This window comes from Pholcus phalangioides, unplaced genomic scaffold, assembly GCF_987345545.1.
Source record: "Pholcus phalangioides strain wild (caught in Gottingen) unplaced genomic scaffold, Ppha-v1.0 ptg000011l_1, whole genome shotgun sequence".
NCBI lineage: Eukaryota > Metazoa > Arthropoda > Arachnida > Araneae > Pholcidae > Pholcus > Pholcus phalangioides.
In genome coordinates this window covers 37428897-37453880 of record NW_028301604.1, presented here as the reverse complement: position 1 = coordinate 37453880, position 24984 = coordinate 37428897, and the positions used below count along the sequence as shown (strand labels likewise).

General features: G+C 39.8%; 2 protein-coding genes across 10 annotated transcripts in view; one reads left to right on the top strand and one right to left on the bottom strand.

The window, feature by feature from the left end:
- cnc (NFE2 like bZIP transcription factor cap-n-collar) overlaps positions 1 to 24984 on the top strand; it is a 662445-nt gene that overhangs the window by 104145 nt on the left and 533316 nt on the right. The window lies entirely within an intron of this gene.
- LOC149080409 (zinc finger protein 862-like) lies at positions 15822 to 18493 on the bottom strand. The gene is made up of 2 exons (XM_089238737.1): positions 18361 to 18493; positions 15822 to 18247 (listed from the first exon to the last, which is right to left on the bottom strand). Exon 2 carries the CDS (start codon positions 18132 to 18134, stop codon positions 15822 to 15824), a length of 2313 nt encoding a protein of 770 aa, XP_089094863.1. The 5' UTR covers positions 18135 to 18247; positions 18361 to 18493.

Below are 24984 nucleotides of genomic sequence, written 5' to 3'. Positions count from 1 at the left end.
AAGTACACATTTTGGCACACCCATGTAATGTAGAAGAAACAGTTATAAAGAGTGAATTTTGTGCCCCCTTCTAGTCCAGAGCCCGGGACGGTAGACTCGCCTGTCCCTCCTAATTGCCCTCTTGCATCTATCCTCTAAACTGGAAATGCGTGCATTTGAAGTTTAATGTATACATATTTGTGTTGTAGGTCTGTGTGATTGCCGTGGCAACCAGAAGTTTTTTTTTCAAAGGAATAGCCAACTCAAAATTTAAAATTTAAAAAATCACATTTTTAGCCGATTACCATTATGCAGTCAGAAAGGCCAGGGGTAAAACTCCTAGAAAATGGAAAATTCGTTACATGGTCCCTCATTCAGGGAATCAACTTCATGCCTTGTCATCTTAATGTTCATGATGCTCTTAAGATGGCCCTGCCACGGATATGAATAAAAAGTGGAACTAACAAGCAATGCACCTAAACATGCGAACCGAAGGTTTAAAATCAACTGTTCTTAATTAGGGATCCTTGGATATCAGTGAGCTTTAGTGAGAAAACAATTAACTCATTTTTCTTATATAGTAAAACCCCTTTTAACGGACACTTCTCAGATGCTGTCACCCCTCTTTTACAGATATGTCAGTCGTGACAATGCTATGTATTGTTTATAAAAGTTTTCTCCGACACTGTCCCGCACCTTCACTGGGGCAATGGCTAAAATTGGCTAAATCCGATAGAGCCTTGTCCGCGTGTTTTTTTTTTTTTGAAAGAAAGAAAGTACCAATAACAAGATTCAAGGCACAAAGAAAGTGTTCATATCGAAACTTGCGGCCTTGTCCACGACACACAGCCTACCACAATTTCTTTTCTTAGAAATAGAAACCACTGATTTTCAATCAAAAGCATTAAATTCTTTAAAAAAGGGCTATGTATGGAGAAGGGGAAGGGGCATTTCCAAAAAAATTCAGTAAAACAATTTTTGCATTTATACGACGCTTTGATCTGTATGAGCGTACAAACTTCATTTATATGACGTGTCGTATAAACGAGGTTTCGTTATATTGAAACCAAGGCCCCCAACATTTCGAATAACTTTACGCCTATGGTAGAAGGTGCCACTAAACATTTTTTTATAGCAAATTGGAGTAAAAAGAAACGCTTTTATACCACTGCTTCCTATCCCAATTTAATTGTAAGAAATTTTCAACATTTTTATTTAAGTGAAATCTCAAAACATTTGTGGTCTAGGAAGTCTGAAAAGTGTAAGGGAATGTTTGAGGAAATCTCATGAAGCTCTATAACATGGCCTCGAGAACTAAACTGAAGAGCCGGAAAAACTGGTACAGGCATACGTATACAAATAAAGAGATATGGAACCAATCAGAGTATGGCGCTGCAGTTGGCAACGCCTATATAACACAACAAGTGTCTGGCATAGTTGTTAGATCAGTTACTGCTGCTACAATGGCAGGTTATCGAGATTTAAGTGAGTTTGAACGTGGTGTTATAGTCGGCGCATGAGAGATGGGATATAGCATCTCCGAGGTAGCGATGAAATTTGGATTTTCACGTACGACCATTTCACGAGTGTACCATGAATATCGGGAATCCGGTAAAAAATTAAATTTATGACATCGCTGCGGCCGGAAAAAGATCATGCAAGAACGGGACCAACGACGACTGACAAGCATCATTAAACGTGACAGACGTGCAACCCTTCCGCAAATTGCTGCAGATTTCAATGCTGGGCCATCAACAAGTGTCAGCGTGTGAACCATTCAACGAAACATCATCGATATGGGCTTTCGGAGCCGAAGGCTCACTCGTGTACCCTTGATGACTGCACGACACAAAGCTTTACGCCTCGTTCGGGCCCGACAACACAGACATTGGACTGTTGAGGACTGGAAACACGTTGCCTGGTCTGACGAGTCTTGGTTCAAATTGCTTCAAGCTGATGGACGTGTACGGGTATGGAGACAACCTCATGAATCCATGGACCCTACATGTCAACAGGGGACTGTTCAAGCTGGTGGAGGCTCTGTGATGGTATGGGGCGTGTGCAGTTGGCGTGATATGGGACCCCTGATACGTCTAGATACATCTCTGGCAGGTACGTAAGCACCTGTCTGATCACCTGCACCCATTCATGTCCATTGTGCATTCCGACGGACTTGGACAATTTCAGCAGGACAATATGTGAAACCCCACACGTCCAGAATTGCTACAAAGTGGCTCCAGGAACACTCTTCTGACTTTAGACACTTCCGCTGGCCACCAAAATCCCAAGACATGAACATTATTGAACATATCTGGGATGCCTTGCAACGTGCTGTTCAGAAGACTCCACCCCCTCTTACTCCTACGGATTTATGGACAGCCCTGCAGGATTCATGGTGTCAATTACCTCCAGCACTACTTCAGACATTAGTCGAGTCCATGCCACGTCGTGTTGCGGCACTTCTGCAGGTTCGCGGGGGCCCTACACGATATTAGGCAGGTGAACCAGTTTTTTTGGCTCTGCAGTGTATCTAGAACTATTTTCCCATGCTGTTCATTACTATTTCTCATTGAACTGCTAGTGGAGTCACGTGGACCCCTAGGGTTTCATGGTACACTGGTTGGGAAACTGCATGCTTAATTGATGTAAAAAAGAATTTAAAAGACTTCTTTAGTCTTGATAAAAATTATTTCACTCTTGATGTGAGAAGAGAACTTTTGTTCTTTTTTAAGAAGGACATTTTCATCTTCGAGCGATATTGTCCTGAATATAACATGTGACAGGAAAAAATGAAAAATATATAAAACAATTCAAAAACACATCAACATTGTAAGCTGAGGCGTTAACCGACAAAACCAGAAAAATCATAAAAATTCATTGATAAACAATTTTAAACCAATTAACAAGCAAATTACTTTTCAGGTCAAATAGACTCAAACTGTATAGCAGCGTATTGAATTATGCAGGGAACAATGCAATTGCTGTTTCACATCACGCGATTATAGTTTGGATATTAATTTTTTATCTAATTATTTTTTATTATTTTTTATTAGATAGCAATATAATGATGTGAAGCAATATCAATGGTGTAGTGTTTATTTAATGCAAATTGTTTATTTTGACTTTTTAAACTTTTTCTTTAAATTTTCAAGTGCACTTCACATTCAACATTATAACACACACTATTCAACACACTATTTCACATTCTCAATTTTCAATTTTTTAGAACTAATTATAAATAAAGGAAAATATCTGAAGAAAATGGGGCCCCTATGTAGCACCTACACATGAACAATTGAACAACACATGAACACAATTTCACAAACACTGATTAAGCCTATATGATGAAATACTTCAAGACCCAAAATTTTTGTTAAATTTAAAGTGTTGCTCTTATGAGGCTAGAAGTTAATATTTCACCGAATAAATTCCAGGTATATTTAAAATTCTATGCATGGGGGAACAGCAATAAGAAAAACACTGGAAAAAAGCTTATCAAAAGACTACCATAAAATTCTTATCAAAAAAACACATTGTTTTTTTATTTTCATGTCCATAGGCGTAAACTTGTATCCGGCCCATGGGCCCGAGCCCCCCAACATTTCTGAAGACCCGGCTCAGCCCCCCAAAAATTCGTATGAATATGGTTTCCTCATTTTGCAATGATGAAAAAAAAATGTTAACCAAAAGTTGTCCTAATTATAAATTAGTTAATGGAAATAATCTACTTAAAATTTTAGTTCTTTTAAAAACTCTGAATGGTCTTTGGTTTTTTCCATGAGCCATGACAACACATTTATCTCATTTCTTCCCTGCCGTTCAATCCCTCAAGGCACAGCTGAAATCACAAATCTTGTTTGCCTGGCAAAAACTGAGTGTCTCTTCTTTTGTTCACTCCGACCGGGGGGGGGGGGGCATGGCGCCGTCACGAAGAAAAGAAACCCAAAGATGCATTGCGGGGGGTTGAAAATTGAAAAGCAGTGATATTGAAACTGAAATTTTGTAAGGGAACTGAGCCCCGCCCTTTCCCCAGTAATTACTGAAAAAACCATTGCAATGCATCCTCTCTCTCCTTCGTAAACGCTTGAGTCCCGTATATACGGGAGAACCAATAACTTTTAGCCGCCCCCCCCCCAATGTTTTCTTGAAAAATATTGGGAAAAAACAGTACATTCTAAATGTCCATTCATAACAGATCTTGAGGGCCGATGCCGAAACATTTTTCGAGCCTCTTTACAACAAAATTTGACTGGGGGTAGAACATACAATCAAATAAACAAGTGAATTATAATATCGATTTAAAAAAAAGGAAATAAAAAATGAATGATAAATTTTCAAAGGTTCAGGAGCCTCTCGACCAGAACCAAGAACCTCGACTCCTCAAGAACTTCAGAAGATTATGTTGATTTTATAGTTGGTTGATTATTGTATATTATGATCCGCCGTTGTCGAGTGTTGATTATATGAAAAAAAAAAATCCACCACACACACACACCCGTACACTTTGATATCTCTGAGTTATGAAGCGGGGTGTGTCCGGTCTTCAAAGGTCTAATAAGGCGTAAGTCCAAGCCATAGGCGTAAACTTGTATCTGACCCACGGGGCCCAGGCCCCTCCAATAATTTTGAAGGACCGGCTCAGCCCCCCCCCCCCAAAAAAAAAATTCGCGTGGATACGTTTCCCATATTTGGTTCGGAAAAACTCGTTATGATGAAAAAAATTGCCCCCAAAAAAATTTTGTAAAAAAAATCTCAAAATTTTATTTCAATACTTTTTTTAAATCACAATCGACTTGCCCTTGGCTTTTTTTTTTTGTTGCAATATGTAGTATTTCTCACGGTCAACGGCGACACTCGATCTCCAATTACATTCACCCTCTGTGCTAATCGTAGCTGCCCCAAAGGCATGCATCTCTGGATGACATCTGGAGACGATATGGGGTAGGAGCTTTGGCCCTTTCTTGTTCCCGCTGTCGGAAAACTCAGAAGCATCTCTTCTTTTGTTTGAACGTGACCCTTGGGGAAAGAAGCTTCCAGACGATGCAGCAGGAGGAAAAGGCTGCCGACACACATTGCCGACGGTTCGGCTGGCGCGGTTGATCTTATCAGCAACCGTGGAATTTCGCGTGAAACACACACTGCTGTTAGCAACCGGGGTTTTTTTATTTTTTAATGTCACGTGACATCTCGGGATTGGCCAAATTATTTTCGCCAAGCTGAAGTTGGCTCCAGTTAGCATGCAAATTCGTGATCATAAGCTGCATTGCAGTAAAACCCCCTCTTAACGGATACTTCCTCTTTTACGGACAAATAATAATTTACAGTTGTATAATATATGAAAGTATGAATTTCAAACCTCTTTTTAACGGTCACCCATTTTACATGGATTTAATTTTTTTGTCCTGTCCGTGTTCACAAGAAGGAGGGGTTTTACTGTATATACTAATAAAAATATTCATGTAATGGAATTTAATTTTCTGTAACAATATTTGCCGTTTGAAATTAATTCAAAGTTGAAGAAAGACAACCTACAAGTTGACCCATTTTTGATGCTTTTACGATTCGCGACCAAATCGCACAAATTTTTTTATATATCATGACTGGAATCATCATAATTTATTTAAATAACATATATTATAAAAAACTATTTAAATAACATATTTTTGTCATATAAAGCTGGTCTTTTTTCAACCGCGCTTATGATTTTTTCGGAATAACTATCGCTTTAATGTAATTTTTTTTTTAATTTATTCAATCACACATGATACAGTATAACGCTATATAATAATACTAAGAACATCCATCAACGGAGGATTAGTAAATTCGTTGTGATGAACACGAAGAACCGTGGTAACGAAAAACGTCATAAAAACTTCTTCGTTTATTATTTCTCCCGATCAGTTATCAGATGATTTTTTTGTAGATGATGCGATGACACGAAGGGAACGTAATGTCCTTATACGAAATTATTTACATGCTTCACACTAAATCCGTTTCCAGACACAGATTTATGGCTTCGCCACGTGCTGGCTATTCGAATTGCTCTGCCCCCCATTCACGTTATAATTTAAAGTTCTTGACCACGAATTACTCAAATTTGCCGCCCCTCTGAACTTGCTACCCCGGCCCACTTAACACCCTGTACATACGGCATCAGGCCCGCAACTAGAGAGGAGCAGGTGGGACTGGTGCCAGGGTCGTCTTAACAGTATTATGGGCCCCCCGGGCCAAGTGGTTTTTAGGAGGCCCTACATGGTAAATCCTTGAAAATTTCAATCCTATCTCATTTTTGGGATGCCCCTCTTCTCTTGAGGCACCCGGGCCGTGCTCGGGTGGGCCCATGCGTTAAGACGGCACCGACTGATGCCCCCGAACTCCGAGCCAGACAGGAGCGCAAATGTTAACCCTTCATCTCTCCTTCAATATTAAAAGGGGGCGCCAAAATGCGTGCTTGCCCCGGCTGACCACGCATGTCGTTGTGGCCCTGTTCATCAGTATGTATGTTGCAAGCTTTAATACAGGGCCGCAGCTGGATACTTTTTTAACTGGAGCTAGCAAGCTTTTGGCGTCCCCGTATAAGGAAAGGTTAGAAGGAGTGGTGTTAAAGGGGCAATTCGGCGCCCCCTCTAGTTCAGCACTCGATACAGTGGACCCGCTCTCCCTAGTTGCGACTTTGTGTGTGTATGTAAATTAAAAACTGCTTGAAAAGAACGGTAGGTGTGAAAATTGTTTTAGTGCACTCTTCGATATTACCCGCATACAACGTTTTGTCTAAATCAGCGGTTCTCAATCTTTTTTGACCCACGGAGCCCTTTCCAGTATATAATTTCTATGGCGGAGCCCCGTAGGCCATTTTTTATTTATTCATCAAAGTTACTGATTTATTTTTATTCAAAAATATTAATAATTATTTTTTTCAACTTTACTGGTTCTTTTTTTAATTTCCTCGAGGGCCGCGGAGCCCTTGGGAGTTCACACGGAGCACCGGTTGAGAACCGCTGGCCTAGATGGTTTTTTTTCATTGCAAAAACAACAGATAGACAGCCACATTCATATACAATACAAAAATAAATACCAAAAAGACAGAATAATGAAAGCAAAACACACAATGCAGCTCTTAATATTTCCTCCCCGGTTCATACTTAGGCTTTTAATAAATGTTTCAAAAGTTTGATATGGAGAATTTGCAAATATAAAAATATATTCTTTCAGATGTTTGATTATTTTTACTTCTAATTTTTTAATGAATTTATTATAAATGGTTGGGCCCCGTGGTAATTTGTACTTTTTGGATGAGGTAACTAATTGGTTTTTCGCTAAAACGTTATAATCGGGATCCAATGCGTTTCATTCAAGTGTTCTAAAATATACATCTCGGTTTTAACGTAATCACGATAGTTTATGAATGTCATTATAACCGAGTTTCAATGTATGCTCATGTAGGAAAGCAAAAAAATTTAACTAGTTAGAAAAATTTAATTTTTTCTTCATTGGTTTTTTTTATTGTTATCAGTGCAAGAGCGCCAAACAAAGAATTAGTTTCCGTCGCATGGAACTTCACCATACAGTTCCTCGAATTTGTCTTCTTCCCTCATTTTTTTATGGCAGCCTGAGAAGGAGAGCAATTCCTTTGTCCAGTGCATCCGAAATCCCATCACCCTCCTTGTCAAACCACTTAATAGACAATGGAAGAGAGCAACCGCAGGTCCAGCCGAACCGTCATCAGGGAGCTCAAGCCTTTGCAATACATGATGGCAGCTTTCCGGTTACCCCAACCGTCCCAAAAAATGTGGATTTTCTCGGTTGAAAAAACCGCGCTCAGCGGTTGCAGTTGTATCTGTGCGTTGACAGAATAAAACTATAGATGATGCCTTCCCCCCAACCTCAACCGCGTGCAACCGCGCCGTAGTCAGGTCCCAGCCTAACTGGTGAGTAATTGGGAATTTCCGATATTTATGACCAGCCGCCAAATCCAAATAGAGAAAAATTTATGGCAGGGCCTATCTGTTTGCAGATATCTGCTGCCCTCAAAATGGGAACAATTGGGGAACTCGTATGAAGAAAAAGACTTATATGTTTTGTGTCACCAAAAAATCTCTTGCAGTCCAATTATAAAGGGCCCTACACACGCTCAGTTATACCTGCGCAGTTATGCCTGTACAGGCCAACTGTGCTGGCATAACTGAGCGTGTGTAGGGGCCGTCAGTTGACCTGCACAGGCGACCTGAAGGGAATGGTTTTTCGATTCGGTATAACTGTGCAGTTATGCCTGCGCAGGTATAACTGACCGTGTGTATGGGCCATCAGGTATAACTGCGCAGTTATTTTTTCCCGCTTTCTTATATTCGCCCTTCTTTCTTCCCTCTTCTTTTTTCACTGATAATGTAATAGAACAATAATAACTGAATAACTTGTTTTGGAGAGGGATTCCATTTAATTAGAAGAAATTTTTCTAATGGCGTAATTTTCACGATATTTTCTTACAATTTCATATCGAATAAAAAAATCGAAATAAAATTTTAGAAATATTTCGACCATTGTTGAAATTCGCAATTTTGTTTCTGAAATCACTCTTTTCAATAAATTTGCCCGAAATTATGCACCGAAACACACAAACTCTATATTCAAATAATGTGCTATGACTATTAATTGTTTATTGATTATTTAGAGAGAAGGTCTCTAACCAGGGTTCTTGGAGATTTTAGGGGCCCCGTGATTCCTAGAAATCAAGCAGGTGTTTATACGAGTTAGTTAATGTTTGCAATTGTTTGCAATTTCAAACGCAGGATTCCCACTCCTTTCTTGACCGAAAACCAGTAAGCATCAATAGGACAAAAATCACTGTAATTTATTATTTTCTTTTACATTTCATGAATCTCATTGAATTTGTTCTTTGGACACATCTCGTCAGATTGCAACGAATTTCAACTTTCAGCTCAAACATTGAAAGAAAAAAATTCAGATGAAATTACGCTAGTTAAACGTAAGAAAACAATCGAAAAATTCTTTGAGAGAGATATACGATTGATAATATAATTATATCATTGAGTAATACTATTAATATACATACTGTGCTTAACAATAAGTCAATTTCTAATTGAGTTGATTTAATCGTAAGAGGTCACGTGAAAATGCAGTTTTCTTTCAAGGAAAAACACTACGTAAGTTACCATAAAAATTTTCAAGTCAAAAAAATTATTTTTTTTAAATCGACGCTATCGCGAGAAAAAAATACTATCATACGATGCTGAAGGAGCGTGTATCCCCTATCTGTATATTCAGAGGAGAAACGATGCTTGTTTTCGAAGATACAGTCGACGCTCGTTATGACAACTTCACGTTATAGCGACAAAGACTGGTAGGGTAAGTCCCAAATGTTTTATGTTTTACTTATATAACGACCGTCCCATTCAGGCCCGACCACAACCCCAAGTCTCCCCCTCGCTACGACCTTGCTCCAAATATAACGTCCATTCTCGATGGGACGAAGGGGTCGTTATATCTGGCGTCGATTGTAATACCAAAATTTCTCTTTTATTGCCTATACGTATTGTCATAATCACTGTAGATATGGATAGCATTCTTGATAAGCATGAGTAGGCAGTAGTGCCTTTTACTTAAGTCATGAAAATCGGTCATTATGAGAGGTTTTAGTAACATCAAAATACATTATTGTACTTATGGTGTAGCTTCAACAAACATCTCCCGTTACAGCAGTCTTCCTCAAAGTGTGCGTCGCGGCTCTTGGGCGTCACCCCCCTGCCACAGGGCACAGAGGCTATTCTCTTTGCCGAGCCGCCACTATAATGAATTTTTTAACGTGGGAAAAAAGAATGATTGGAATCGTCTCGGGCTCTGAAACCAGAATCCTGATCCCAATCCTATCTTTGTGGGGGTTGGGGGGAAATGGCTCGATCAATGACAATATTCATTAGTAAAACCAGCCCCCGGGGATGCAGGACCCCAGATGGTGTGGAGACCTGTGACAGTAGGCTTTACCGATCAATTTACAGTTACAATACATCTGGAATGTACAGCGCACATTCAAAGGGAGAAAAAAACACTTTAGCTCTGATGAAACAAGTACGAATTTCTGTGTGCAATATTAGTTTTTTTTTTTTTTTTTTTTTTTTGCCCAAGGCCGATATTTACAAAGGCTTTTTTGGTAAAATGGTCCGAGTTTTCGAAAACTGATGTTTTCCTCTCGTCCCCCCCATCATCCCCTTGTGTCCATTCATAGCCTGAATAGTCCTACTTTGGGAAACACCGATTTCAACACTCCACCAGAGTTTAGTTCAGAGTTCAGTTTAGTTTTCACGACTCGAGGTTTATAATGAGTGATCTTCGAAACGGGCAGCGCGAATGTTTGGAAGAATTCATTGAAATGTATAGGAATGAGAAATGCTTGTGGCAGGTGAAAACTAAAGATTACCATAACAAAATTAAGAAAGATGATAGTTATGAGAGATTGGTGTGGAAAATGAGAGAAATGGATCCTCTAGCGAACAGAGACAGTGTTGTTAAAAAAATAAACAGTTTGCGAAGCAATTTCCGAAAGGAATTGAAAAAAAAAAAGAAGCTTTGGATCTTGATCCATTCTGAGAAAATTATGGCAATCTTTTGGTGCAAATCTCAATTCCTGTAATAATTTAACGTGCGCGAATATTGGTGCCTTTTTTTTAACCAATGTTTGTACCACGTTACCCGTTTTTTTCTTTTTTTTTGAGTTAATAACTTTCAGTGCCATAACCAATCCAACTACACCCCATGGGCGGAGATGCGGTGGGGCGTGGGGGCATTGCCCCCCCCCCCCAGCATCAAAGGTGAAGTCGACAGATCTAATGCATAGTGTATAGATGAATCAACATCATCATCATCTTGCCCCCCCCCCAGACTTCCAAGTCTATCTTCGCCTATGCTACACCCAAAGCATCATTTGTGGAAATCATACTAGAAAATTCCGAACTTTATAGACTATGAAAAAATCCGAACTCTGATCAAAAGACCGCGAAGACAGAGATCGAAGAACGAAAATATCCCCACAGATTGCCTAGAACCGGTTCCAGAAGCTTCGCCTGCACAGGTATAACTGAATGGTGTGGATGCATCGAACCGTTCAGTTATGCCTGTACAGGTATAACTGTGCAGGCATAACTGAACGTGTGTAGGCCCCTTAACGATGGAGGACCTATTAACCTCAACCTGTTCTCAGAAATGAACGAGGATAATGACATGCGCATTTCAAATGTGAGTGACTAATCAGTGAAGTACCAGCTGAATATAGTGTTTTGAATCGGTCATCAAGGTGCACATGAGTGGTGATGTACCGTACAGTTTTCTTTGCATGCAGTGAATTACGTTGCGAGTTCCCGTTATTTTTTTTTTCCAGTGCTGTATTGTTCATTTATTCAAATGATAGGTTTACAAATATAAATTTTTGTTACGAATTTAGAGAAAGGTTTTCAAATTTTGGAGTAGAAAAATCGCTTGAAATTTATAAAGTTACACAATTTATATGAGCATCTATCGTGAATATGCCTAAATGAGTGTTTCGCCCAAAATTGAACAATCTCCTGCTCTTCAGCTGACTTTTATGGTGAGTCACAATGTAGAATTTTTTTATATCGTCACTTTTTTTCTGGCTAACAAAATACGGTCATAAAATATAATTTACACTAAATTATTAACAAAACGTGCTAATAAATACGTGTTACGTCGATGTAAGTCAGCACAAATAAATTTAAATGATTTTCATTTCCCAACTGTGAATGAAAACTATGCAAAATTATTCTATGAAATTCAATATTAAGACCTTTCGATTAATTTTGTGATCAATTATATTTTCCAATGATGATGTTTGCAGTTGCTGATGAAACGCGCTTCGTTCGTACGTACCTATTTTGACTTTTGTGCGTTATTAATACAGTACCAAAAAGGAAAAACGTTCTAACAGTTCGTTAAAACCATAAGATAATAATGAATTCAACTCATAAGTTCATTAAAAGGGTTTTAAATTAATTAATCAATTTGTTTGTGTGAATGCTTTTAATTAATTAATTAATTTGCACTGAATTAAAAAGTAATTGGTTATTTATTAATTATTTATTACCTTATGAACGAGTAAATTATTGCAGACCGGGCCGTAGACTCATAGAAATTAGATTCATCGGGTCACAGTTTGAAAAAGGTTTAGAACCACTGTTTTAGGAGGATTTTTATGAACTCATTATGTCTAGGCCTGCTCATCTCTCACTACTTTCTTGGGATGGATGCCACGCCCGCCCCCTTTCCCCAAGGGTGGTGTTGACAGTGCTCCAGCTCGAGGCAATAACAATTACTCGATGCGTGGCCCACTATTTAGAGGGCTAAGAAGGGTGGAGGGGGGTACGAATTCTATTATTGTGTTTTACTTTTTACATCATAAATTTACTGAACGGGGGGGGGGGAAGGAAAATTTTTAATCTAGAAACCCACCAAAAATTCCATCTTGTGAGTCGCCAACTTTTAAATTTTTTCGCTGATTTAAAATGATGATTGACCACAGATCAGTGTTGTCTTAACGCATGGGTCCAATCGGGCATGGCCCGGGAGCCTCAACAGAACAGCGGCCTCACAAAAATGACAACTGTTTGATATTTTCGGAATTTGCCAGGTAGGGCCTCAAAAAAATCACTTTGCCCGGGCGCTCACGATGCTCTTAAGACGGCCCTGCCAGAGATATGGATAAAAAGTGGAACTAACAAGCAATACGTCTAAACCCGTGAACCGAAGGTTTAAAATCAACTGTTCTTAATTAGGGATACTTGGAGGCCAGGCCGCAACTATGGGGGTGTAGGTGGATCTGGTGCGCCGGACTAGAGGGGGCGCAAATTCCACTCTTTAACCTCTCCTTCAACATTATGAGAAGGCGCAAAAATGCGTGCTTGCCCCGTGCTGACCAAGTACCTATTTAGTTGCGGCGTTCATAGTATAGGTCAGCCGTTCTAAACATTTGGAAGCCCGTGGCCTGGTAAATCTCTTTTGTGTAAGTGGAAGGCCCGGCTTCGCAATGCAAATATAAGCCAATGATAGGCATTTTTAAGACAAATCTAAAAAATGGTACTACCTGGGCCACAACTAGGGAGAGCAGGCTGGTCTGGTGCGTCAGGCCAGAGAGGGCACAAATTTTACCATCTAGCCTCTTCTTCAGCATTATAAAGGGGCGTCAAAATATCCGGGGAGAGTTCTTGCCCCGGCTGACCAAGCGTCTATTTGCTGCCCTGGGTACTACTCTGGTTTAAATAGCTTTCCCGGTCTGGACACCAGGCTCGCGTCCCGCTTTCGTAGCAAAATTATTTTGCGCTTTATCTCGAAAAGTTTGTAAAGGAAATAGACGATACCATTATCATCGTCTATTAGCTATTGCAAAGACAAATCTGATGATACCAATATCGTTATGTCAGTAGCGTCAACGCTGTGTTTATAAAAGTTTTCTCCGACACGTCCCGCCCCTTGACAGGGGCAATGGCTAAAATTGGCTAAATCCGATAGAGCCTGGTCTGCGTGTTCTTTTTGAAAGAAAGAAAATACCGTCAACGAGATTCAAGGCACAAAGAAAGTGTTCATATCGAAACTGACGGCCTCGTCCACGACATGCAGCCTACCACGATTTTTTTCCACAGAAATAGAAACCAATGATTTTGAATTAAAACCATTAAATTCTTTGAAACAGGGCTATGGCGGGAGAAGGAGAGGGGTCATTTTCAAAAAATTTCAGTAAAACGACTTTCGCATTTATACGACGTCTTGACCCGTACGAGCGTATAGACCTCGTTTATACGACGCGTCGTATAAACGAGGTTTCGTTATATTGATATTGAGCCCCCCCAACATTTTGAATAACTTTACGCATATGTTCATGTCCCCCAAGTTTTGCATCAATTGAAAGAATATTTTCAAATTTTGTTATCTTGGAAATCATCTTAGCACAGACAGGGCAGCCAAATTAGTTATATATTGATTAGTATATTTAATGTAATTAATATAATTTATACACTCATTGCCATAAAAATTTGTGCACCCAGAAGAAGTCGTCAAAATGAAACGAAATTTTACACATGTAAGTACTACGTTGATATAAGTAAGTGATTAGAAAATCCAAGAAAAAGGATCATTTATTGCAGAAAAAAGTACAGATGAACAGAAGTTTTAGTACTCTGTTGGACCCCCTCTAGCACGAATGCATGATGCGATACGAGCGGGCATTGAGGCATACAAGTTCCGTATGATGTCCTGAGACATCTTGTTCCACAGTTGCTGTAAATGCGCCTCTAGTTCGACCAACCTCGTAGGGTGTCCAACTTGCCTTCCCAAATGATCCCAGATATGCTCGATTGGTGACAAATCTGGGGATAGAGCAGGGAAGGGTGGTAATGTGGCGGAGGCAGTCTTGTGACATCCTTGCTGTGTGTGGCCTAGCATTGTCTTGTTGAAAAATGGCTCCTGGGAGCCCTGCCATGAGTTGCAACACATGTGGCTGAAGGATGTTATGGACGTACCGCTGGGCTGTCATTGTGCCATGGATCAATATTAGGGGTGACCGTGTATCGTAAGCAATGGCACCCCATACCATGACACCAGCTGTGGGAGCGGTGTGTCGCTGTAAAGCGAAGGCAGGATTGAAGCGTTCACCACGGGGCCTCCACACACGAACACGATTGTCATCACTGCTCAAGTTGAATCTCGATTCGTTGCTGAAGACGACCTGGTTCCATTCCGTTGCAGTCCAATCCCGTCGTGCTCGACACCACTCCAAACGGAGGCGTTGGTGGGTGGGTGTCATTGTCAGCACACGTAATGGGCGCCGCGATACTAGATGTCCTTCAGCCAGGCGCCTTGCGATGGTTCGGGAAGACACAGGGGCCCGTAGTGAAGCTGCTGCCTGTGTCTGGATAGCGGCCAATGAGGCAGTTGGCTCTACGCGTGCGTTTCGGATGATGTGACGGTCTTCTCGACGACTGGTCTGTCGAGGGCGTCCTGAACCTGGTCGCCGTGTAAATGACGTCTCTTCTGTCCACTGGTCCCAACACCTCCTCACAGTAAAATCAGAACGGCCTAGTTGACGAGCTACTCGCCGAGCTGACCACCCAGCTTCCATCATCCCGATGATTCTTCCCTTATCGAACTCTGACAACTGCTCATATGGTCTTCGACGGCGGCGTAACGGCATGTCTACCTCAGCATTTCCTTTGCAAACGATTAAATACATTCCAGCAAGCTCTGCTTCACTGTTTTATAATCCAAGGAGAACGAAGTTCAACGCCCTCTAGTGGCATTACGCAATGCGCAATCACGCTGCATTTCTAATCATTTGCATATCTGCCCGACATGTACCTTCAGGCCAACTTTCGTTTCGATCCCACAATTATTTCTTGGTGCGCAAATTTTTATGGCAATGAGTGTATAATATAAAGTTTATTATTTGATTATAGAAGTTACCTCTTCATCAAATTGCAAAGTTTTTCACTTATAGTTGTAAATAGGAGGTTTTGGACAGTACGGTAAAAACCACGGTAAATACAGTGGTTTTACCGTTCTCAGGGGTCTGTCCAGACTTTTTGCACAGGGTCCTGTTTTTGTGAAAATGTACCTTATTTTTGTGAAAACGTTCAAAATAGCAGTGAAAGTAATACTAGTTAAACAGCAACCTCATTTTCCTATTTATTACTTTTTGCAAAAAAAAAACAATGTGTGTCGTAGTCTTTGCATTACTTTATTTTACGTTAATTTGAAATCTAATTGAGTTTCAAGTTAAAAAGTGAGAATTGCTAAATCTTCAGAAAAATATAAAAACGTACCGACAATCATATCCTTATACTTCTATTTCCAGTCGATTTGAAAATATCAATGATTGAAAGGCATTCAATATCTGTAAGCTTGTCGGGTCCATTGAGTATGATCCGAAGATGTCTGTCGAGAGTGGTTAGTGACAATTTTGATCTTAAATCGGTGCGCACAAGGTTCATTTGAGAAAAAAGTCTCTCGACAGATGCTGTTGATGAAGGTATGATAGTGCATAATGATAATAACCTCATTAAATTAGGATAAGCAGTCCAGATGCTTGCATCATTCTCCAGAATTGTCAAAACATAATTTGGAGAAATTTTTTTTTCCAGAGTTTTTTTGGCCTCACATTTCTTGTCTTCTCTGAGAAATGCACTTGCTTCATTATTCTTTTGTGTCTTAAAATACAATTTTGCAAGAGATATCTCTTTATCAAACCCATTCTTTTCCATCATACCTTCAGATGCATTAAGTATGGGTTCCGATATTTTCACAGTCCCCTGAAATTCATTTTGCTGCTCTCCACCATAAAATGACAATAATATATTCAGGCATTCTTCCGTAGTCTCCACTGTCTTTAAATCTAAATTCATTGTGTGAAATATATCAAAGGAATTTAATATTTTGTTTTTCACACCAAATGCAGCCGACATTTCTTCCTGAAAATCATAAATAAAATTTTGAACAAAGTTTTCCTTAAATTCCTGGATTATGGTGTCTGCACTCATTCCATACTTTTTCTTGCTTCGTTTTTTCCTACTAAGTTCAGTGCATTCTTGGGAGAAGCACAACAGATCTCTACACTGCTTGAAGTGTTCCCCTGTATGTAAATCATTTGCGAGCACTTCAATTTCCTGACAAACAACTAGAACCTTTGCATTAATAGAGCTAAACATGATTGTAGAGCCCTGAAGCCACAAGCTAAATCTGTTTATAACTTTGAGGAAGTCAGCCAAGAACAGAATACATAGGAGAACATCTGTATTCAGAAGTTGCTCTCTAATCCCCTTCAATTCAGGCTCCTGAGTCTTTGAGAAAAGATTATCGAGCGTTTCAATCAACTGTTGGAACTTATCAATCACTCGTTGGCATGCAAGTCCATGAGATAACCACCGCGTAACCGAAACACTCAACATTTTCAAAACATCTACACCATACACATTTTGCTGAATATCTAAAAACACTTGCTGTTTCTTTGGGCTGTAGTGAAAAAGCTTCCATAAGCTTATGAGAACGGCATCCACAGCCTGTAGAATGGGATATTTTTTTATCAAATGTACAAAAACTAAAGCTAGTCGATGATTTCTGCAGTTGACATAAATAGAATGAGGTGCCAAGTGTCGTATACGTCTTTGTACACCTGATATTTCTCCACTCATCACATTAGTTCCATCCAAAGCTAAAAACAACAAGTTAGTGATTGGAATTGCTTTTGCTATCAACAACTTCTCAATGGCAGATGTTACAGATTCTGCATTTGTCGCAGTTAGGTTCACAAGACTGAGGAACTCTTCTCTGAGCGGACTTCCAGCTATCTTGTAACGCACTATTAAACCCAACTGTGTTCTTTGTGCTTTGTCAGTTGCCTCATCAGCTATCAATGTAAAGGAAGTGGCTAATTGCAAAGCCGTCAAAGTTTTCCTCTCTAAATACAAAGATATTGCCTCTGTAAGATTGTCTACTGACACATTTGATAGATAGGTGGCATTCTTGCCGCATGCAGCAAGATAGCATTCCATTTCTTTGTCACCAAGATCCTCACCAATGAACTTAACTACAGAAGAAAAATTATCGGAGACTGCCCATTTTTTTTTTATCATGAAGTACAAAATCTTTATATATTTTGTTAAAACTTTCACATTTTTTTCCTTAGTCTTCTGCACAGCAATTTCAGTTTTTTCTGTAAACAAATACAAGGGATTTTTGGATGCAGTTTTTGATGCACTCACAGCTTGTTTGTGTTTCTGGCTATATATATGCTTGTTGACACATCGTGTTGGGTGATCACCAAATTGCACCCCTTGGTCAATCCAGGGTCCCTTATCAAAAAATGTAGAACATATTTTGCAAAGAAAGCCAGATGCAGAAATGCTGTAACATAGCCAACTGTGAAGCTTCTCAAAACGTGCGATGTTCAACAAATTCGGTACTTTTGGACACATTTTTCTAGCTTCTGTAGATGAAATTTTCTTAAAATCCGGCTCTACCGACGAATTCGTAGCATCTTTCAGCGCTTCCGATAAATCAGCAATGTCTTCCACCGCTTTCGACGAATCGGTAATGTCTTTCGAAGAAACGGAATTGTCTTCCGCCACTTCCGATAAATCGGTCATCTCTTCCGCCGCTTCCGACGAATCGGCAATGTCTTTCGAAGAATCCGAAATGTCTTTCAGCGCTTCTGATAAATCGGTAATGTCTTTAGGCGCCTCCGATAAATCGGTAATGTCTTTAGGCGCCTCCGATAAATCGGTAATGTCTTTAGGCGCCTCCGATAAATCGGTAATGTATCGCGCCGTTTCCAAGGTTTCGACAGCGTGGTTCGAAACCGATGAAGGAAGCAATGTTTCAGTAATTTTTTCCGGGTTAGCACAATTGGAATTATCTGTATCTGACGTCTTTTTGGTGACGTTTTCAGATCCTCGTTTAAAAAACGATGTTATGGAGCTGCATCCCCGAACGTCAGTTGGCCGTATTTTTTTAATGTAGTAATCACTATTCCTTGAATTCCCACCTGTTGGTGGTCGACCACACTTCATTATTAAATTTTCAAAAATGAAAGCGCAATACAGGAAAAAAAACGTGCACAAAAAATCCAATTCTACAATAAGCATCAACTACGCCGATTTTACGACTAACAAGAGGTTGTGATTCAAAGACCATTTGCGGGCCTAAAGCGTTTGTATAATGGCATAGGTTGTGCGATAAAATATTGGACGCGGTCAATCCGTGGTCAACCAGCGGGATGTCCTAACAGGAAGCCTAGAAACAAGGAAAGCCCTCTCAAGGTCACGCTCTTTCTCCGGTCGCCTTTTCAAGGTCATGTTTTCCGGTATCCAACCAACAACTTCTATAGATAAGATTACTCATCTATGGGGGAGGGGGTGGTGGTGTTGGGCCAACAATGCATGCTTAAAAAAGAAGATCAATGGCTTTCTATTACGACTAGGGTCATAACTGATAAGAATTTTGTCGCACAGCAGTCGCAAAAGTTCGTTTTTTACGACGTAATTTTCATGAAGGGTTCGTTTTCCGGAATTTTGTGATGGATCCGTTTATTATCCTCCAAATTTTGTGAAACATCCTTTTTTTAGCCCCGGAATTTTGTGAAGGGTCCGTTTTCCGGACCCAAATTCCGGCTGGACAGACCCCTGGTTCTGTATAAAACCTTGCCAACCCTGACCGCAAGGTCAATACCCACTCTCAGCAGAAATATCTGGTGTCCAGATATCTGTCTCAAATCTGCATGAATGCAATAACTAAAATCAAAAACTCAGTGAGTTCTTGAAAGGTTTTAAAAATTGACCCTGGCTAAATTCATTCATTTTGAACTGTAAAAGCAACAGAATCTAACTTGGAGATAGACAGCTATATATGAAGGGGAAAAAAATATTTGTTCCTTTAGAATCTAACTTCAAGATGTAACGAAGCAGAACTTTAAAATGAACCCACGTATGGCAACATTGTGCAGATAAGAGCAGAACAACTTTTTGCCCTTTCTTCCCAACCTGCTTTACTGGAGGGCAACTTCTCTGCTCATCAATCTCCTCAATATTACAAGGACAAATATACTGACATTTTTCCCCAGTGTTTGATGAAGAAAGCGTGCCTGAAAAGTAAAATAGCCATTTTAAGATTGCAATCACATTATGCTTCCAATCATTCATGAAAATAGAATCTGTCAGACAGCATTAAAAACCCATTACCTTAAGTTTATGGAACACAAAAGAACTTTAGGCATTAAATTTCATGCCAATCGTCACTTTCCTTCACAAAATTCTGAACTAGACTATTAAAAGGTAATAGACTTCTCTATTTGCAAATAGAACAATAATGAAAGTAATAATTTGATTTCGCTCCATAACTTCACACACAAAACAGCCGACTGCAAACTTAGTGCAGCAACCGTTACGTCTTGTGTGAAAGGAGAAAGCAATTATCTCTGTGAGGAGGATCGTCCGTATGTCTGATTCACAGTACAGTGGAATCCATACCATGTGAAAGAAGCACCAGACTTTTATAAAAAATATATTTTAACCTCAGAGGAGGATTAAGGTTGGTCAAGGCAGGCCCTAGGTGCAGAAGAAAATATTGGGCCCCCTTTAAAAAAAAAAAAGGCAAGGAATATAGAAATGCATGTTAATCATATTTTTAAATAACAAATATTATGTACTAATGTTTTATTTCCTATAGCATTTTAATATATTATATATAATAGCATAATAAAAGTTTTGAAGTAATAGTTGAACATACGTAAAAGTAAAATTATAATTGTTAAAATTACAAATGTGAAAATATTTAATTTTTCTTGCTTTTTGATTCTGCGAACTTGTTAACTATCTCATAACAATCAATAATTTTAAGTAAATTGCTCTCAATATATATATAAAATAGCCCTATTATTTACTCTTCAAAAAAAGTGTGACTTAGCAAAATTGTACAACGATGAAATTAGCTAATAAAACCAACATTATGTAAGATGAAATAGAAAAAAAGGGGGGGGGAAATGCATTTCCACATGCATGATAAATCTCAAAAACTTTCAATTTAATCATGGCAATAAGTGAATTTACTGCTTTACCGCTGATTGTAAACTTCCACATAAATTGAGATTATGGAATGGAATCAAACTTGTTGTCATTAGAAAGAAAGTGTGAAGTTGGAGTTTTATGGGGCCTGGTGCTTCCACTATTAGATCCTCTTCTGCTTTTTCTAAACATTCATTTCAACAGTATATATTTATTGGCTGCAAATTTCGAAAACCAGGCTTAAACCATTACAAAACCAAAAGGTACCAGACTACCAAATATTCATACTCAAGTACTGCAGCATACCGAATGATGCAAAATTTCAATTTAAAAAATTGTAAATTTCTGAACGTTTGGAAAAGACCCTTTAGGTGGATGATTTCAGAGCACAATATGAAAGGAGGGGGGTGAAAATCTTACCAGATTATTTTTGAGAGAGATTCCCATCTCGTTCCATTTCCTTCTCCAAACGTAGCAGATTCTCATTTTGGACCGGCAGGGACAAGTTTTGCGGCATAGTTGAAAATACATTCTCAGCCATAGCAACAGTTTCTTTGGATTTGGCTTTCTTTAAATCCTCAATTTCTTTCTCAAGTGACTTCAATTTCAAATAACATTTTTCTTGTATCTCCAATGTGCTGATGACTAAAAATATATATATTGAAAACTTATGTATAATATAAACTCAATTCTTCAATCTTAGTGTCATACTGCTTTCCATTTCGGTTTCACTGAATTATATTCACTGAAATTATTTATAATTTCAGTGAATTTATATCATATATAGTTACTAAAATGATTAAAATTTTTTAAATGAATGTGGATGGATTCACTACAGGTCTCGTGATGTAATAGTTCTGTCAATGTCATGGCAACACAGATCTATACTAATCTTGTCGTTATATTGTGTACCTGATACATATCTGTCAGGTTGAGGATTTATGTCTCTTAAGATAGATCTATATTGAGAGAAGTTTATAATGTCAATCCGATGTACATCGTAGTCAATTTCATGATTTAGATCCATGTCCAATTCAGGATATAGATCTATGTCTACCAAGTTATATAGATTTATATCGGCTCTATATTGTCAATCTGATGTAAATCTTTGTCAGACTCATGATATAGTTTTGTCAGATTCAGGATACAGATATATATCAGGCTGAGGATATAGATCTATGTCTTCTAAGATAAATCTGTATCATGAATCGGATATAGATGCTTGTCAGGTTAACAATAGAAATTTATGTCAGATTCAGGATATAGATCTATGTCTCTTAAGATAACACGTCTATATCGTGAATCTGCTATAGATCTTTGTCCGATGCACAATATAGATCCATGTAGTAAGAAACTATATCAAAATAATTTATTGTTCTACATTATTCTCCTTCAAAGCAAAGATTATTCACATAGAATCAAATACATATTCAACTGAAAAAATTAATGATTTAATCAATTAACAGCATAAATAATTTGCATCATATACGACGAGAGCGTCCTATATGATAGTTATGACATCTGATATTTCTCTGACATTCCGATGTATGATATGGTCCAGATATTGTTCTATATCGTTGTGCTTTTATGGTACTTACTAGAAACCACCACAGACCCCTTAATTTATCAAGGACATCAAATAGACACAATAACATTCTAAATATTCCCTTAATACATAAAACAGTGAAGAAAAACTATTTTACATACCTTATTCAGAGAAATTTTATAACAAACTCTCTACCATGATCTATATACACTGCTGGCCACCGTAAATGCAACATTCTGAAGGAAGCATGCAAATAATATGAAATTTACAGCATGCATTAGCGGAGGTGAGATATGCAAATGATTAGAATTTCAGCGCAGACGCACATCACGCGCGCCTGTGGCGCCACTTCAAAGCGCTATTTAAGGCTTGGAGATTTCGACGATTTGAAGTACGGCAATTGTGTTTTTCTTGTGGTTTTTTCAAAAAAACAATCAATTATGCCTCGTAGAAAACAACATCATCTTTTGATCAAGTATCCGAGTTCGACAGAGGAAGGATAGTGGCCTTCCGAGATTGTGGATTATCTTTCAGGGAAATCGGTAGTCGTGTTGCACGAAACCAAACAACTGTAATGCGAATATGTGATCGTTAGATGCAGGAGGGTACGATGGATCGACGTGTTCGATCGCATCCACCTCAGTGCACCACTTCACGTGATCACAGGCGTATGGCAGTGACGGATCGCTCAGCCACATCACGAACCATAGCACAGCACATTCAGTCTGTACCGCATCATCCAGTGTCTGCGCGTACCATTCGACGCCGTGTACAGCAGAGTGGTCTGTCCGCAAGACGTCCATTGCTTCGTCTACCCTTGACGCAGAACCACAGACGTCTCCTCCGCCAATGGTGCGATGAAAGAAGGATGTGGACGGCACAATGGAATGAAATTGTCTTTACTGACGAGTCACGCTTCTGTCTGCAACACCACGATGGTCGGATTCGAGTCTGGAGACACCGTGGAGAGAGGATGCTGAACAGCTGCGTTATGCACCGCCACACTGGTCCTGCACCGGGTATTATGGTATGGGGTACACGTCCCAGACGGATGACCTTCCTACTGGCATGAACTAGGAAAATAATCATTTTTCAGGAGAAAGCTTTTAAGAGGCGTAAATGCGTGGTTTAAGATTAATTTATTTAATGAATTTCAACATAACTAAACATAAAAACAGTAAGATTAAAACATCTCTCACGAGCGCCCTGATATCAAACTGAAGGCAGGAGTAAGTGTGTGTGTGCATGGAGGAAATCTTCCTCTATATAGGCCAGTGATTCCCAACGTGGGCGATGGAAAGTTCCAAGGGGGCGGTAGAAGATACGGGTATAATGTAGGATCCTATGGGATAGATTGCGTTAGGGGCGATGGGACAAAAAAATTTCTGAAGAAGGGGGTGATGGGGAAAAAAAGGTTGGGAAACTATGATATAGGCGTATCGCTCATGATCGATGACGGCATGGCGGATTGATATCGGCAGCGTCCCCTCTCCTCCGGCTACGGCGGTACGAAGTCCTTGAACCTGGATGGTTTTTTTGATAGTTCGTTTAGGTCGTAGCACTTGTTCAGGAATCGGCGATTTCTCCTGAAGATCGGATGGCATATCAGCAAGCTTGGACTGTTCCGATGATTTACGGGATGGCGATGGGTGAGCCGGCATAACGTCCTCATCAAGTTGTACTATTGGTAGGTTCGGTGGTGGGTCACGCTTGAATAGTTGATCCACGTGACGTCTAATTGCTTCTCCCGATTCCATAGTAGCCTGGTAAGAAACCGGACCCGTTTCTTTGGCGATCATTTGCTGGTATCCATTTCGGACCACTGCAATAGTTCCTAGTGTATACTTGATCGTCAACGTCGAATTTTCGAACAGATCGTTATTCGACCGGAGCTTCATGTTGATGTCTAACAAAGTCCGGATGCAGTCTGTCCAGACAGCTTCTTAGCCTCCTCCCGATTAGGAGTTCGGCTGGACTTAGGCCTGTAACTGAGGATGGCGTAATGCGTTGCTGTAGGAGGAACTGAGCTAAACGTTTACGAAATGTTCCAGCCACAATGCGTCGCAAAGCATCCTTAGTCGTCTGAACTGCACGTTCGGCTTGGCCATTTCCTGCCGGTCTTCGAGGAGCTATGTATCTCGGCGAATGGTATTTCTGTGCAGGAACTGTCCATACTCTTCTGATTTGAAGGGCGGGCCATTGTCAGATACAATAGCATCAGGAATTCCGTTAACGGCAAATATGTCTCGGAGTTCATCTATAGTAAATGCGGCAATAGTAGAAGACGCCTCTTTCACCTCTGTTCACTTGGAGTAGGAATCGATAAGAATCAGGAATTTCCGTCCTTGAAACGGTCCTGCAAGTCTATGTGGATCCGTGACCAGGGGACCCTAGTCACCTCCCAAGGGTGCCCAGGAGAACGTGGAGGAGCATGCCTCGTCTCTTGACAAGGCGAACAACCAGCAACGTGATTTTTGATATCATAGTCCATTTGAGGCCACCATACGTAGCAGCATGCTAAGCTTTTCATACGTTCCACTCCTGGATGAGCGAGATGAAGCTCACGCAGAACCATCGAACGCCCCGGCGCAGGCACCACCACTCGATTTCCTCGCAGCAAGCAGTTCTTGTGAACTGACAACTCGTTTCGCTTTGAGGAAAACGTTCTGAATTCTGAACCCAATTTCGCGTCTGGCCATCCCCTCAAAACAAAATTTAGGACCTTCGAAAGAACAGGATCGCGCAAGATCATTTTTGCTGTCCCTTGCACTGACCGGTGGACAAGCCAGATCTTCCATAAAAAGAACCTCAGTGGGTGGCGGAATCCTAAACTCGGGACAGGGTTGTGGTAGCCTACACAAGGCATTCGCACATGACCTACCAAATCGTAGG